This window comes from Aulonocara sp. 'chitande type north' Nkhata Bay, linkage group LG19, assembly GCF_057382095.1.
Source record: "Aulonocara sp. 'chitande type north' Nkhata Bay isolate Kocher_YH1m ecotype deep benthic linkage group LG19, A_spYH_male_GT1.1, whole genome shotgun sequence".
Taxonomy (NCBI): Eukaryota; Metazoa; Chordata; class Actinopteri; order Cichliformes; family Cichlidae; genus Aulonocara; species Aulonocara sp. 'chitande type north' Nkhata Bay.
Window position 1 is genome coordinate 16,655,692 of NC_141362.1, and position 16,987 is coordinate 16,672,678.

Consider the following 16,987-nt stretch of genomic DNA (forward strand, 5'->3'; position numbering starts at 1 on the left):
CTCAGTGGCAAGGGAACAATAAGAGAACAGCACCACCAAGGCTGGAGACGGAGCAATACTGGAAGAGCATATGGGAGAAGGATGCAACCCATAACGGCAATGCTCAGTGGCTAGAGGATCTGAGGGCAGACCACAGCGACCTCCCTGAACAGGGTCCAGTAACCATCACAGTGGCAGATATCCAAGAAAGGGTCTCCAGTATGAAGAGTTGGACAGCACCAGGGCCCGACATGGTTCACACCTACTGGCTGAAGAAGCTGACTGCACTCCACGAGCGTCTGGCAGCACAAATGAACCAGCTGCTAGTTAACGAGAGACACCCGGAATGGCTAACTGAAGGCCGGACGGTCCTGATCCCCAAGGACCCCAAGAAGGGACTGGTCCCCTCCAACTACCGACCAATAACCTGCCTCAGTACTACATGGAAGCTCCTGTCAGGCATCATATCGGCTAAGATGAACAGGCACATGGGTCAATACATGAGCGGGACACAGAAAGGAATTGGCAAGAATACCAGAGGCGCAAAACACCAGCTACTGGTAGACAGAACAATCAGCCGAGACTGCAAGACCAGACTGACCAACCTGTGCACTGCGTGGATTGATTACAAGAAGGCCTATGACTCAATGCCCCACAGCTGGATACTGGAATGCCTAGAATTGTACAAGATCAATGGGACCCTAAGAGCCTTCATCAGGAACTCAATGGGGATGTGGCGTACAACACTAGAGGCCAACTCCAAGCCCATAGCACAAGTCACCATCAAGTGCGGGATCTACCAAGGAGATGCTCTGTCCCCACTGCTGTTCTGCATAGGCCTGAACCCCCTCAGTGAGATCATTAACAAGACTGGCTACGGATACCGACTACGGAACGGAGCAGTTGTCAGCCACCTCCTGTACATGGATGACATCAAGCTGTATGCCAAGAGTGAACGAGACATCGATTCACTGATCCACACTACCAGGCTATACAGCAATGACATTGGAATGTCGTTCGGACTGGAGAAGTGTAGCCGGATGGTAACAAAGAGAGGGAAGGTAGTCAGAACTGAGGGGATTGAACTACCAGAAGGCAACATTGCAGACATAGAGGACAGTTACAAGTACTTGGGGATCCCGCAGGCGAATGGGAACCATGAAGAGGCCGCTAGAAAAGCTGCAACCACCAAGTACCTGCAGAGGGTCAGGCAAGTCCTGAGGAGTCAGCTGAATGGTAAGAACAAGATCCGGGCCATCAACACGTACGCCCTACCCGTGATCAGGTACCCTGCTGGGGTAATAGGCTGGCCAAAGGAGGAGATAGAAGCCACTGACATAAAGACAAGAAAGCTCCTTACCATGCATGGAGGGTTTCACCCCAAGTCCAGCACCCTGAGGCTGTACGCTAAGCGGAAGGAAGGGGGCCGGGGACTGGTGAGTGTCAGCACCACAGTCCAGGATGAGACAACGAACATCCAAGAATACATTGGGAAGATGGCCCCAACTGACCGAGTGCTCAGTGAATACCTCAGGCAGCAGAAACCCAAGAAAGAGGAGGGAGACGAGGAACCACCATGGAAGGACAGGCCCCTGCACGGTATGTACCACCGGCAGATAGAGGAGGTGGCTGATATCCAGAAATCCTACCAGTGGCTGGACAAAGCTGGACTGAAAGACAGCACAGAGGCACTAATCATGGCAGCACAAGAACAAGCTCTGAGTACAAGATCCATAGAGGCTGGGGTCTATCACACCAGGCAAGACCCCAGGTGCAGGCTGTGTAAAGATGCCCCAGAGACAATCCAGCACATAACAGCAGGGTGCAAGATGCTAGCAGGCAAGGCATACATGGAACGCCATAACCAAGTGGCCGGCATAGTGTACAGGAACATCTGTGCCGAGTATAACCTGGAAGTCCCGAGGTCAAAATGGGAGATGCCCCCAAGGGTGGTGGAGAATGACCGAGCTAAGATCCTGTGGGACTTCCAGATACAGACGGACAAAATGGTGGTGGCTAACCAACCAGACATAGTGGTGGTAGACAAACAGAAGAAGACGGCCGTAGTGATCGATGTAGCGGTTCCAAATGACAGCAATATCAGGAAGAAGGAACACGAGAAGCTGGAGAAATACCAAGGGCTCAGAGAAGAGCTCGAGAGGATGTGGAGGGTGAAGGTAACGGTGGTCCCCGTGGTAATCGGAGCACTAGGTGCGGTGACTCCCAAGCTAGGCGAGTGGCTCCAGCAGATCCCAGGAACAACATCGGAGATCTCTGTCCAGAAGAGCGCAGTCCTGGGAACAGCTAAGATACTGCGCAGGACCCTCAAGCTCCCAGGCCTCTGGTAGAGGACCCGAGCTTGAAGGATAAACCGCCCGCAGGGGCGTGCTGGGTGTTTTTATATATATATATATATATGCATGCTACTTCATGCCCAAATTAGCATGGAAATAATTACTTTTGAAGCCTTGGAATTTAGGATGAGATGTACATTAGTGCATTCATTTTTGTTTCTTTTTTCCCTGTATGTTAAACCTGCATTTTAATGTAGAATCCATTATTGTATTCTGAGCTGAATGTCTCCAGCTTCAGGGAAATGTAAAAAATGAATAAAAAATGAATAATGAAGCCTAATAAGATTCAAGCTACCTTGCAGTTAGAAAGACCCTGGTAAATGACTAATGTGTACAGGGATTTTTTTTTTGTTTCCTACTTGACTAACCTTGTGCTAAATGCCCAGACAACCAAATTGGGCAAACATGTCAAAACACAGCATTAAAATTCAAAGGCAAAGGCACAGATTTGCAATTAGTAACCTGACTGACTCTTCCGATGTTTGTGGGTGGCTCTTCTTGCTTTGTTTTAACCCTCTCTTTTTTTTTTTTATAATAAGAGTCTTCCCATCAGAGCAGAAATGTGGGGAGTTTAGCTGAGCGAGTCTACAATGGCAGGGATGGTGTGGGAGGATGGCAGTCTCTGACTACAAATGAGAGTGCACACAATGCACAGCCTAATCTGTCACACATGTAATGAGCACATCCCTGCTTTGCTCCCTTAAGGACACACACACACGTTAATGCACACTCCCATTCACGTGCAGCCAAAGCTGGAGGGATGCATATAGCATGATATTCATATGATCCCAGTCCCCTTAAGAGATTAGACACACAAGCACCAAGAAACCACTTCATAGAGGCAAGGTGAGCTCAGCTCTTTGTATTACCACATCCTACAGACACTTTCCCTAAAAAGAACAGATATGTTAATAAAGCCACCCATGGATATGACCACACATACCAAGTATTAAGTGGTGAAGCGGGTATTGTTATGGCCTCTGTCGCCCTGTTGCTCTCAGTGTGAAACGCAGATCTCAGAAAAGCCTTCATTGAAAAGGCAGCGTGAGGGGGCCACAGACCTGGTGTTAATTAAGGATTACTCGCACCATAAGATAATACTAACGCATTAACTTTGACTGCTGCAAAAGTAAATTACACATGGTAGTAACAAACTGCACTGCAAAAAACAGGTCTTAAAAACTAGAAGAAGAAGAAAAGAAGGAAGAAAATGATCTGTGACAGGAAAAATCCAAGTCGTGATCTCTTGACCAGAGTGATCACTGTGTACCATGCTTTCTCACAGTTATACGCAATGTTGCCAGGCCCATTTGAAAATGTGGGCCTGTGATGGTTCACTTACACTCATCCATTGTTTACAATGTATTTGAAGAAATGTTAATATTACATGGCATTTGTGCCTACTATGAGTACAAATGTGTGCTGTGAAATATACCCAGCATTCATCGCGGTTATGATACCTGTGAAAAATGTAATGAAGACAAACTCTGAATGGTTTCCATTCACAAATCTTTAGTTTTACAAAGATCATAAAGTCACTCTAAACATCACTATGTACTGTCACTGTAGCAGTAACCCACTGCACTAATGGTGTCACATCTTTACTAGGCCTACATGCAGATAAATAAAATGCAGCATTAACCATGCAACTGTAAATATAATGGAACAAACTCAAGGTTAACACAGCATAAAATCAAATTTAAAACTCTTGCTGTTATACATAAACCTGGTAAATATATCCCTCTCGCCTGCTCTAACATTGTGCTTAAAACAAAGAAATGCAGTTGTACTGCCTAACCTTCCTTTGATAAAATGGACCAATATTCAGTTTAAATACACTAAAGTACCAGGGGGAATTTCACTTTTCTATATAACTGGCCAGATTATCACATTTGTTTTTTTTCCATTAAGGTGTGTCTTGTTTACATGTGAAAGGGTAATATGCTAGAAAAGAGAAAAACATCAACAAAGCAGTTTTGTACCTGTCAGTGTTGAAACAGCAAGCGCAACAAGTTCTAAATCTTATGAATGAATAAACACAGATGCAAAAATAAATCTTTAAAATAAGTAAATGCTCCAAAATAAAATGTCCTGATAAGAAGAGATGTCAGACAAAAAACAAGCACACATTGTCTTGAATGAAGATATTTCATCTCAGCTTTTTTGAACTCCACAGTAAAACACATTTTGGTGGTTTCTAATTCCCTCAAATCATCAACAAAAATTTAATTAACCACAGAGAAAAGAATCCTAACACTTCTGCCCAATTGTAGTTGTATAGAAATGGGCTTACCCTGTGATGCGCGGGAGAGTGTCGGTTGAGAAGAGGGAGAGAGGGGACTTGTCTCGCATTATAAGCCAAACAGTGTACTGCCCACGTTGCCTGGGGTGGAAGAACACAGCCATGTCCAGGCTACAAGGACCTTGTCCCCCCCATAGCCAAGGACTGAGCACCCAGGGGCCTCCAAACGCTGAACCGTTCACCCAGAGAAACTCACCTGAGGGAGAGAGGAAAAGCAAACAAGTGTAAAACCAAGACTAGAGATTGACTAAATGCATGAGTACAAAAGCTTGAAAACGATATGGAATCTTGCATGCATGATATGATGTTGTAGCATGTATTGAGATGATTTATGGGAAGTAGAACGAGATAGTTTTAAGGCCACATCTGAGTCTAGCCCTTGAAGAAAATTAATAAAATAAAGCTGCTTTGAAAATAAGCTGTCAGTGACACCCTGTGCACAAAAAAGTCAAGCAGGGGGGAAAAGGAAAAAAAAAATCAAAGAGATTTTTTTTATAGCTTTGATATTCCATTTCACTTTCTATTAAGCTCACTCAAGGAAGAAGTTGATCAGAAGCACAAAGTTTGGTATCTGTGTGTTTGTGGCAAAGTGGCACAAAGAAACTCAACTTAAAAGGAAGAAAATCCATTTTTAACAGGCTCAGTTAAGTAAAGTATTGTTAATGAGGAGATTATTAAGAAAATTCAAACCAAAAATTTTAAATAAGAAGGAATAACTGATTTTCTGTTATTCAAGGTCAATTTTCAAAAGCACACCATTGTTTTTCTTGTGACATTACCAATAAGTTTGATGTGTCACATGGCCCTCTTCCTATTGAAAAAACAAAAGTTGTATCCAAGATGGCCGACTTCTAACTGGCCACCATGGTCACCACCCATCTTGAGGAGTTTGCCCCCTCACATATACTAATGTGCCACAAACAGGACTTTAATATCACCAACCATCCCCATTTTATTATGGTGTATCCATATAAATGGCCCACCCTGTACACAGCTTTTGTATTGGAACACATTAACAGAACAGATGTTTCTTAAAATCTTTAAAAGTGATTTCAAAGCCTAAATCTAGCTTATTTAGTCTTAACTAAGTGCCAAATGGTACAAACTGTATGAATCTGCAATTAGGTGGCACCCAAACATCTGACGCCACAAGTCAAGATGTTTCTAGTTTGCTTTTGTTTGTCTGGAAGTGCACCGACGCCACTTTCGTTCAAACCTGAAAACGAAAGTTATCGCTGCACTATTCACAAGCATTCTGTAGTCGTGTGAGGATGTTTAGGTTTCTCAGTTATTATAAGTGTTCAGTGGCATTTGAGGTGACTGTGGAAGAAAGTAATTGTCAGTTGGTACTTGTTGATCTTTGAGGTGTGTCTTGGCTCATTATCGTGCTGCAGTATGACTCCTTGTCCATAAAGAGGCACAGCAGAAGGTGGAGCATGCCTTTCAAAAATGCAGTACTGCTTCTTCTGAGTCATAGTGTAGTACATGATTGACTATGGATAAGAAAGGTATCATCCCCTCTCTTATCTTTGTCTCCTTACATTCACCGTTCTGTTAATGCCTATAATTTCTAATATGGATTCAACAATAAATATGATCTCCTTCCATCATCTACTCATGTATCCATCCAAAGCATTTCCCTTTGTAAATCTGGTGTGATGTCTTACTCTAAAAAAGGTTTTTAAAAAACCTTGGAAAACTTCATTTCACACGGAGAGAGTCTATCTTCACTACAAGCTTTTACTTAATAATTTATCCTCACTAAAACAATGCTGCTTAGCCAGCAATGTTCTGCTGGAACCTTGAGGCACAGCCACATTTATAGCAGGTGAACAATGGCTGTAGTTGAATAAGTCTCTGGTGAGTCAGTCAAATCGACCCCAGTGCCATCCAAACGCTGCTTTATTGGAAGGATGCAAGTCAAGGGAATCAAACGTTTTGCAGAAAGCAGGGGAAATGGGCACAAACATGCTACAATTTGGCTGCTGACATAGAAATAGTGGAGAAAGCGAAATACACTTTTAAATATTTCTAAACCCTCAAACTTTGTATTTCTGGTATTAATGGCAGATACTTTTTCAAAGCTTTTTCTGTCCTTGTCAGCAAGGGAATAATTCTACTTTATGTTTATTAGAGAGGTCATAGTGGGTGGTGGTAGTGCCAACAGAATTATCCTTCTCTGATAACAAATGCCTTCCCCTATCCCATGGGGCTGTTGAAAAAAACTGGATAATTTGAAGGCCTTCACATTGGAGTGCTCCAGTTAAGCCTCATTTGCTCTGCTTTCCACATTTGAATGCTTCTTACACAGAGGGTCCAGACAATTTGGCAAGGACAGTATGAATGCTTACAACAAGTTTCAGGCAGGGACTGAATGCATTTTCTACACACCCAACAGCAATCTGATATAAAGTTTTTAAGACTTAGCCTGGAAGGGTTTTGGGCCCGAAGGCAGAAAACTATTAACTCTTCTTTCCCAGTTCTAATAAGATGGAGAAATACCTGCTTGGGAGCAATTACTGGCAGGGCACAAATTATAATGGCAAAGTGCAAAGCAAAGACTGTAATTCGGTTAGTAGAGTTCAGCTTTAGCTTTACCCCTAAATACTGCTGCCTAACAGAGTTTGATAGTCTTATTTAATGCATCACAATATTGGCTTCCTCTGACTGTCTTCCCAAATTTGCATAGTGCAACATCATCATTGACAGGGTATTAAGCAGATGGGATCCCTCAACTGCTTATATTGAGAAAAAAAAACATTAAAACATCACAACACAAAGCATTAGGCAAGATTTGTGTTTGTTTGTTACATATGTTGTTCCACTGTTGGATGCTAATATTTAAAATGAGCAGGGTGAAAAAAATGCCTGGATCCATGAATATAAATCATGCAAAGCTAATCTAGTATGTCCAAGACTAGAAATTCTGTGTTTGTAAATTAGCATAATAAGCATTATATGCTCTTTAAATCAGCAGCAATTGCATGTTTAAACATGGAGCAGTGAACACAGCTCTTATTTGGCCTGACAATGTTAAATCATAACAAAGATAAAGTTAGTTCTCTTGAAAGATAACCTGCAATTATAAGATAAGAACTGTGATCCAACAGTCCTTTTACTCTGTTTGTTTTTCTTTCAGTATATTTCATAATTAAATTGCGTACTGACTGCCCGAGAGCTGCTTGAGTCTTCATAAACAAAGATACTGATGTGATTGTTGTGCATTCAATGTTGTCAGCGTCGGGGTAGAAAACTTGTTATCAAGTCTTTTTAAAAACACTAATTATCAACTGCAGCATGTATGCTTTTATCTGTTAGTAGCTAATAGGTATAGGAATATAACCAAGATCAAGCTATGACACTAGAAACTTGCTTTTTTTATTTTTTAATCAAAGTTGTACTTTTTGTACTGTTTTCTTATCCATGATCGTAATAACTTTGCATGTAAACACGCTTTTAAAATGTAAACTATTCCTCATTAGAATTTTATTCATCTAGAGTCCAAGAATAAAATATACAGGGAGTGCAGAATTATTAGGCAAATGAGTATTTTGTCCACATCATCCTCTTCTTGCATGTTGTCTTACTCCAAGCTGTATAGGCTCGAAAGCCTACTACCAATTAAGCATATTAGGTGATGTGCATCTCTGTAATGAGAAGGGGTGTGGTCTAATGACATCAACACCCTATATCAGGTGTGCATAATTATTAGGCAACGTCCTTTCCTTTGGCAAAATGGGTCAAAAGAAGGACTTGGCAGGCTCAGAAAAGTCAAAAATAGTGAGCTATCTTGCAGAGGGATGCAGCAGTCTCAAAATTGCAAAGCTTCTGAAGCGTGATCATCGAACAATCAAGCGTTTCATTCAAAATAGTCAACAGGGTCGCAAGAAGCGTGTGGAAAAACCAAGGAGCAAAATAACTGCCCATGAACTGAGAAAAGTCAAGCGTGCAGCTGCCAAGATGCCACTTGCCACCAGTTTGGCCATATTTCAGAGCTGCAACATCACTGGAGTGCCCAAAAGCACAAGGTGTGCAATACTCAGAGACATGGCCAAGGTAAGAAAGGCTGAAAGACGACCACCACTGAACAAGACACACAAGCTGAAACGTCAAGACTGGGCCAAGAAATATCTCAAGACTGATTTTTCTAAGGCTGTGGTTGCTGCTGCACGCAATGTTGATGGTGAACAGATCAAAACACTGACAGAATCCATGGATGGCAGGCTTTTGAGTGTCCTTGCAAAGAAAGGTGGCTATATTGGTCGCTGATTTGTTTTTGTTTTGTTTTTGAATGTCAGAAATGTATATTTGTGAATGTGGAGATGTTATATTGGTTTCACTGGTAAAAATAAATAATTGAAATGGGTATAAATTTGTTTTTTGTTGAGTTGCCTAATAATTATGCACAGTAATAGTCACCTGCACACACAGATATCCCCCTAAAATAGCTAAAACCAAAAACAAACTAAAAACTACTTCCAAAAACATTCAGCTTTGATATTAATGAGTTTTTTGGGTTCATTGAGAACATGGTTGTTGTTCAATAATAAAATTATTCCTCAAAAATACAACTTGCCTAATAATTCTGCACTCCCTGTATATGTCAAAATCTAACATTTAAGACTTCATGAAAATGAAAATTATAATAACTTTATGAAAATTACAACTTTTCTCAAGAGCTATTCATAATGGAAAAACAACCCTCATTCCTAAAACAACTGAAAGACTCTATAACTAGAAAGAACTCTTCAGTAACCACCAATCTATACACTTTGATTTTAACCCACACTACCACTAGTGCTCTACTTGCCCTATTATTCTTTGCAAACGGAGTTTCTTGTAGGCTATTTCTTATTTATCCGTGAAGCTCAACCTCAGTGACACCAGCTTAATCTGCAGTGCCTCTAAACTGGTACTTGATTGCTGCCCCTGCGATGAGGAAGACAAGCCCCAAAACACAGAAGCAAGAAACATTTCAATCCAAAGTGAAAGTTCTATTCTGTATCATTGAATCAAGCTGGTAAACAATTTTCTCCCTCTCTCTCTCTGTGCAGTTACCGATTCAATCAACGGAGGCTCTTGTTGACATAGCATACCAAATCCAACTGTTGGAGAGAACAGAATTCCCTCAGATAATAAAATTGCAGCTAAAGGCCTGAGAGAAGGAGGAAAACAAACAATTCAGATTGTATTCTCTGCCAAATCCTCTTATAACATAATGCATTTACCCAGGGCCAGCACAGGATTTCTGGGGTCCCAACAATTTGACTGACAAACATTTTAATTTACAACCCATTCATCTGATCAACACGGTGACACAGCTTCCACAGTAGCAAAATGGTGTTAAAGTATGTTCTGCATGCTGATAAAAAGCTATCTTGTGATAGTGTATTGTTGGTGGTTTCTTCAATAAAACTGTTTACTGCAGCAGTGATTTCAAATTGAAATCTGGTGTGCTGTTATGGTGAAAGGGGACGACATCAGTAAAATTGCAATCAGGGACTGCGATTCACTGGCAGGGCTGAAAATTCCCTCTACATTACACAAAAATTACTTACTTGACCAAGATAGCATGTGTATTGTGTTGGGTTTCTGAGAACATCAAGACAATATCTTCTCATTTTTCTACCGTATTATTATCTTTAAATGTACTATAAGGCAATATCCTGCAGTCCAGTGCCACAAACATTCCAGTCTTGTAATGGTGAAGAACCTGTTTAAAAACTTCAGCATCCAAATCTGGATCTGGATGAAACGCAGGAATACAAAAGTTAATCTTTCTAAGTTGGGCCAAGCCCCACTTCTAGTATAATGACATGTAAATCCACTCAAACAGCCTGAGTAATCTAGCTACCAAGCAAACCAGACTAATCACATAACCTCCTCCTTCCCCCAGGCAAAACTGCTTTTTAGTAATCATCATGAACCACTATAGAAAGTGTAAAAAGATGAATCACTCTGTTTTTCTTCAGGGATTCGGAAGAAGAAGCAAGAAAAAGAAGATTTTTAAACATTATTTTGGGACAAATGCGAAAAACAAACCCCACTCATACTGTGATTTCCATTGATTTTTAATTTCACCATTAAAGTTGACTTTGTTTGGTGGTCGAATAAAAGTGTACTCTACAGCATTTTCTGGTTATAGCGTGAAAGAGTTATTAAACATGTGAGTGGAATTATATGTCTATACAGTGTCTGTTTGTCTTTGTCAACTAAATGTTAATCATACTGATTTTATTGTAGGTTACCTTATAGTGCACATAACACCAATAGCTCTCTGCTCTCTTATGCAGAAACATCCCAATTGCACTTAAAGCTTTCACTGTCTTTAAAAAAAAATGCTGTTTCTGGACTGCACAGAGCTCGCATGTATGACAGACAGATTTGAATGCAAAACTGGACCAAAAATATTCAATAATGAATGATTAATAATACGACTAACCGGATGAAGACCTAATGCTTTGAAACACCAAGTGTAAACATGGTACACACACGATGTGTCCTCTCCTTTTAATAAGAATGAAAATAATGTGAGTAAAAAATAACACAAATCTGAATAAGTGAACATGAAATGTTCACAGGCATGCTGCCCATTCTGGGTGCAACTCAGTGTGAAGTTCAATGTGTGTAAAAGAACAAAAAAAAAAAAAACATCATGCGTGGGAGTACAAAGCAAACCACAGTTTTGTTTTGATTTTTTTTCCCTGGGCTACATGGTTTAAAAAGGAAATGGCTTATTCTGACTATGCAACAGGGGCTGATATGGAGGGGGTGTACAGGGGCATGCAGAAAAGATGCCAATGGAATAACACGGATAGAAAACACTTGCAATTCAATTTGAGTGACTTTATTCTTATTTCAAAATGTGCGTTTGTGTGTTTTTCTTGAACAAAGTTAAAGAAAAACATTGCATTTGTTCATTACTCCAGTTTGCTGTGTGGCAAACACTAACTCCTCTGCCCTCTAAGCTACAACTAAAACATAAAAACAGTTCAGATAAGCAGTATTTATAAAGATCATCATGAGAGTGTGAAAAGGTAGATGGGATGTGAGACAGGACACAGTTTTTTTAAAATGTAAATTTTGTTAACTGTATTAGCTTCTCATTTTCTTTAGGCTTCCTTCCTTTTTGTAAAACAGGGTTATGTGTAATAACAATTTGTATAAAACAATTTGTGTTGTAACAGGATCACTACAGTCGAAAGAACGCTGCTGTTTCTCCAGACCCAGACCAAGCACAGTAGACTCCAGTGACAACTGGTATGACATTGATTTAGTCAGAAACAGCATTAAAGAAGGAGGTGAGGTGGAAGTGGGTTGCAAAGCAGCTAACAAATGTGCAGACAGGCTCGAGTAGCTTAAAAATAGCACAAACTGGATGTGTAAAGTGTTGGCTGAGCCATTAGCTGATGTGAGCTGACACTCAGATGAGCTGATCTGCCAAGATTGCAGCTGAGCTTGATTTGTTGCCTGCTGGAACAGTGTGTTGAATTATTGGTGAAAGCTATCAGAAGTGCAGGACAATTAAACACACACACACACACACACACACACACACACACACACACACACACACACACACACACACACACACACACACACACAAAAATCAATATGGACAAAGTGATTTATTTCTACACCAGAACTGACTTTTCTGTTGACCAGCTGATCTTATTTGTTGGAACCAGTTTGTACTAGAATGCAGTGCATTCACAAAATACCTCAATTTCATAGGCAGAACAAAATATTATATTTAAACATATAAATATTAAAATATTGCATATTGAATCCTCAAAGATATTGTAATGCTTTTGAGAAGTAAAAAGCATTTATTTATTTAAAAAATGTATTTTCTAAAATACATCTTATTATATTATATATATTAGTAATCATAATAACACAACATAATAATCACAGTCACCGTCTAACTCTGCAGAATGTCAGTGAAATTGTTATTTTGGCATCAAAAGCAATCAAGAAGATAACAGCTGATCACCTTTAATTTATAACAACAAAATTAGTCAGTGGAGAATTAATGGGGAAAAACAGCCCTCAAACGTTTGACAGAACACAGAAACTGGAAGAAGACCTCATTAACCACTGGAAACAAACATCCTTTGATCATCATAGTCAAGTGCCATGGTTTTGTCTTTTACTTTGTCATGCATATTTCAACATGATTTCCCTATAAAAATGACATAGAGAGTAAAATGTAAGAAGGAAATTATCAAGCACATGTGGCTTTTTCTCCCATAAATCTTTAATACCCTTTAAATAATCCAATATTTACTTGCAAACACGATACATATTTAACAAGTTTAATACAGTATTTTCTGTGTGTTCTGTTCACTCTTTTAAGCCCACCTCACGTATGTTTCTGTTTTAATCATCTTTGATTGAATGCAGCAATTTAATTTTGGTAAGGATTTTCACAGCATTCGAACGTGATATTTTACCTAAGCAGAGGTTATTAGGCTCCAGTTTTTGGAGTGCTATAGTTATTACCAGGAACTCTGACTTCTTTATTATTTCAAGTTGATTTGGTGTTTGGCAGAGTTTTGGTACTGGAAACGAGGATTATCAATCTAAAATTTTAGGATTCACCACTATGGACGAAAAGGCCTCTAAAAATAATCAAGAAAAGCAAGATTAAAAAAGTTAATTCTGAATATGAAATTGTTATTCTTAAGAGGGATCACTCTATAACCTGATAGTGCTGTGATGGAGACATTTTAGGGTTTTGTCTAGTGCAAAGGCTCATTTTATTCTTGATTGCATTTTAGTTACCATAATGTCTGCTGTCCAAGTAAAAGTCAATCTTTAAGGAGTGTTTGATTTAACGAGACTAATACATTAAACAGAACAATAAAATGGCCTCATAAATCTTAACAACACTGGTGTCAGAGTTGCCGCTATCCTCTAAATGTTCATTTATAATTACATCAATTCATTTATTGTTATTAATACCAGCAAACCTTCAATGTCTATAAATCCGTGTACTAATCATTGCACTAGTCATTGTCACTACTCCACTTAAAAGGTATTTGCTATTGTAGCAGGTCCACTAATCATTTAAAACTGTATTTCATATTTTTAAATATCCACAAAGCATTTAATGACAGTAAGATGTACACGTATACAAAAAAAGAAACATAGTTGACGTGGTGCATGATAAATAACCTTTGCTAAGGCAAAAAGTAGACAGCCAGACATCATCTTAATTTTTATCTAAAGCAAATCTGTCTAAACACTGAAATTTGAAGGAAATTAAGAAATGCAACAGCTCAACCTCAAAGACACACCTGTTTAAAAGTAATTTTCACAGCAGGGACTTTTAAATGGCCCATTAGTTGAGATAAAAAAAAACTTTCTACTTGCAAGTATTCAGAAGTACAGCATAAACATCTTTCTGTTCCTTAAAAACAAACAAACCAAACAAACAAACCAAAAAACTCAACAAAAAACATGAAGCAGGATTTTTTAATTTTTTTTTTTGCAGTGGGGAAGGATTTTATTTGAAGAAAAACACTTAAAAGGAAAGTCAAAAGCATACGTGGGGAAACCAATCAAAGCACAGTGTGTTACCAAATGATAGCCTTAATGCTTCTGTTTTATTTTTTAATTTTTAAAAATTTTTTTATGATTTGCAAGCATGTTTTATTAACAGTAGAACATAAACAAATATCAAATGTTTGAACTGAGACAATGTCTCATTTTAAAACAAAAATAAGCTAATTTTGAATATGACTGGCAACAACATATATATTTTTTTACTTTTTTAATTTCACCTGTTGAGAATGAAAAAAGAAAACAAGCAGAAGAAAACGGGCGCAATAGAATTAACAACATCACAATGATATATGGGAATATAGCTGTAAATACTAAATGTTAAACATTATTGTGCAGCACGTAAGATCGACAGCGCACAGTGTGCTTTGAGGTAAGAGCCAAAAAGGGTGTCGTCTGTGTGTGTGAACACCCGTGTGTACACCTGTGAGCATGGACGCACTTGTTTTTAAAAGGTTCCTTCATTTAATGATCTGCTAGAGGGTGTGGGGGGGCCACAGCCCAGTCCACCAGGGCATGAAGCAGGTATGGAGGAGATCAAAACTCCAGACATCCAGAGGCCCTCAGAACACAAGAGACCAAGGAAGACCAACAGAGGGGCAATCGTGCCACTATCCCAGAAAGAGCTGACGAGAGTCCCAGATGAGGGGTCACTCAGCAGCCGCGGAGCAGGAGCCAAGGGGAGTTGCAGTGACGTGGCCCGAGCAAGCCCCAGGCCCCGATAATCAGCCACCAAGGAGTGAGCCGGTGTGTACCTGGACGCCCATCCCCGGACACAAAGAACCACCAACACACCGATGTCTGAGGGCGTCTGCCACTGGCAGGGGAAGTGGTGGGGGAGATAGGCCTCAATACCTACATAGGCCTATATAGCAGGATTTTTAATGTAGGTAGTCCAAAATGAAAGATGTGTCTCATTAACGATAGCATGAAATGCTGTGAATGTAAACCTTTGATTAAAACAATGCATAGTTCAGGTGTCAAACACTAATCTTGGGCACCTCGCTGCATTAAAATAAGAACCGTGTAGACTTCAGTAAGTAAATAAATACAAATACAATAAATACAAATATATTTATGTATCTTTGAACCCACAAATTGATATAACGCTGCAATACTTCGGTTAGAAATGTGATATTTGTGATACCTCAGCATCAAAGAAAAAGTACCTCAACGTAGAGCAAACCCCAGCCTCTTACACTGATAAAATTTGATTAACACCTGCCACGTCACTTTTCACATCACCTTTGTTGATGACACCTCCAGCAGCCAGTACAAAACACATTAATCACAAAACTTGGAAGATTCGGCAGGTGAAGATTTGATCAATTAAATCAGAAATGTGCAAAATCAGTTTCCCCTTGGGCAAGTCAAATTCTATAACACCTGCATTACACTACTTTTATATACATTTTATATCTCTGATGATATGCTGAAGGTTCTTATACTGATAAAGCCACTCATACAATCCTTAGCAATGACTTCTGGAAGATAATCATGCTAAGTAATGAAACTGTATATCACTGACAAAAGTACATGCTCTCTACAACCACACTAAACAACAAGTAAATGCAATTAGTTGGGTAGGGAGCTACTATTGAATACACCACTATTTGGCGTATAACCATTTAACTGTGCTTAATGCAAATAGAAGGTAAAAGTGAATGTTAAGGCAACAAATAACTTTAAAGAGACAGTAAATAATCCCAATAAAATAGATGTCTGTTAACTGATTGCATAATTCAATCTCCAAACCTTTGACCGTTTTACTTTGCGTTACCAAGGATAACATGTTACCACCCAGTGAGAGAGCAGAGCTGAATCTTCCACAAGAGCTTTAACCACAGTCACAGGTTTTAGTATTTTTTTAGGCAAGACTTCCGGGCACAAAGCAGGTTCTCAAAGCTAATTTGAAAATGCAGGATGCAATTCCAAAAATGCATCTTCATGTAATAACACTGAACTTTTCATAGATTGTAGAAGTTGAGAGAATAGAATTGACGGTTATGATCTTCTGAGATTTGAAGTTTTCTGAGCAAAACAGCAAACATCTTACAGCTGCCTTAATAATATTTGCGGTGAATTATTACCAGTGTTGCTAATAATGGAATGAGCACCACAGAGACAATGAAACTGAAATAACAGCTTATTTGCAAACCACCTCAGTTCAATTGGATACACATCACAATGTTACCTTCAAAAGCAATGTAATTAGCTGGTTGAGCTATTGTAGTGTCTAAGAATAATTCAGAGTGAATGATTTCAATCATTTTAGGGTGGAGCCTTTAGTTATCAAACCCAAAGCAAAGGCTCGGTCATTAAAGAAGCAAACAACTATTTGTAGCAAAACAGATAAGATGAGAAACATGCATAACATTATTTTAGTCTCTTAACCACACAGAGGCAGTTCACCCAATGTTCAAGCACTTAAAGTAGTGTTATTCAGCACAGACACAGGAAAATCAGACCTGTACATACAGTACAAACCTTCCCTTTATTATGCAGATTTAGCACAGAGCAACATGTACCCCTCTTTTGCGAGTGGAGAACAGGTTTGTAGTCCATCACTTTCATATTTAGAGCGGTATGAATTGTGTAAAATGCTACCATTCATATCAATAGAGTAGTGGGAGGTTTATATAGCTAATAATCTCTAGTGATTAAGGCGACATTAGCTAACGTTTGCAACGTCCCTGCATTATCAGAACAGTTTGAACTTTTGCTGTATTTCAGTTAAAGGGTGTTTTAAATATGCATCACTGATTTCTGTCAAATCACCTCCTTA

General features: G+C 39.3%; 1 protein-coding gene across 2 annotated transcripts in view; it reads right to left on the reverse strand.

Annotated features, from left to right (window-relative positions):
* alk (ALK receptor tyrosine kinase) overlaps window positions 1-16,987 on the reverse strand; it is a 426,012-nt gene that overhangs the window by 174,074 nt on the left and 234,951 nt on the right. For both annotated transcript variants that reach the window (XM_086273707.1, XM_086273706.1), the window contains exon 4: window positions 4,627-4,831. In XM_086273707.1, coding sequence (XP_086129833.1) covers window positions 4,627-4,831 — 205 coding nt within the window. The remainder of the gene's footprint in view (window positions 1-4,626; window positions 4,832-16,987) is intronic.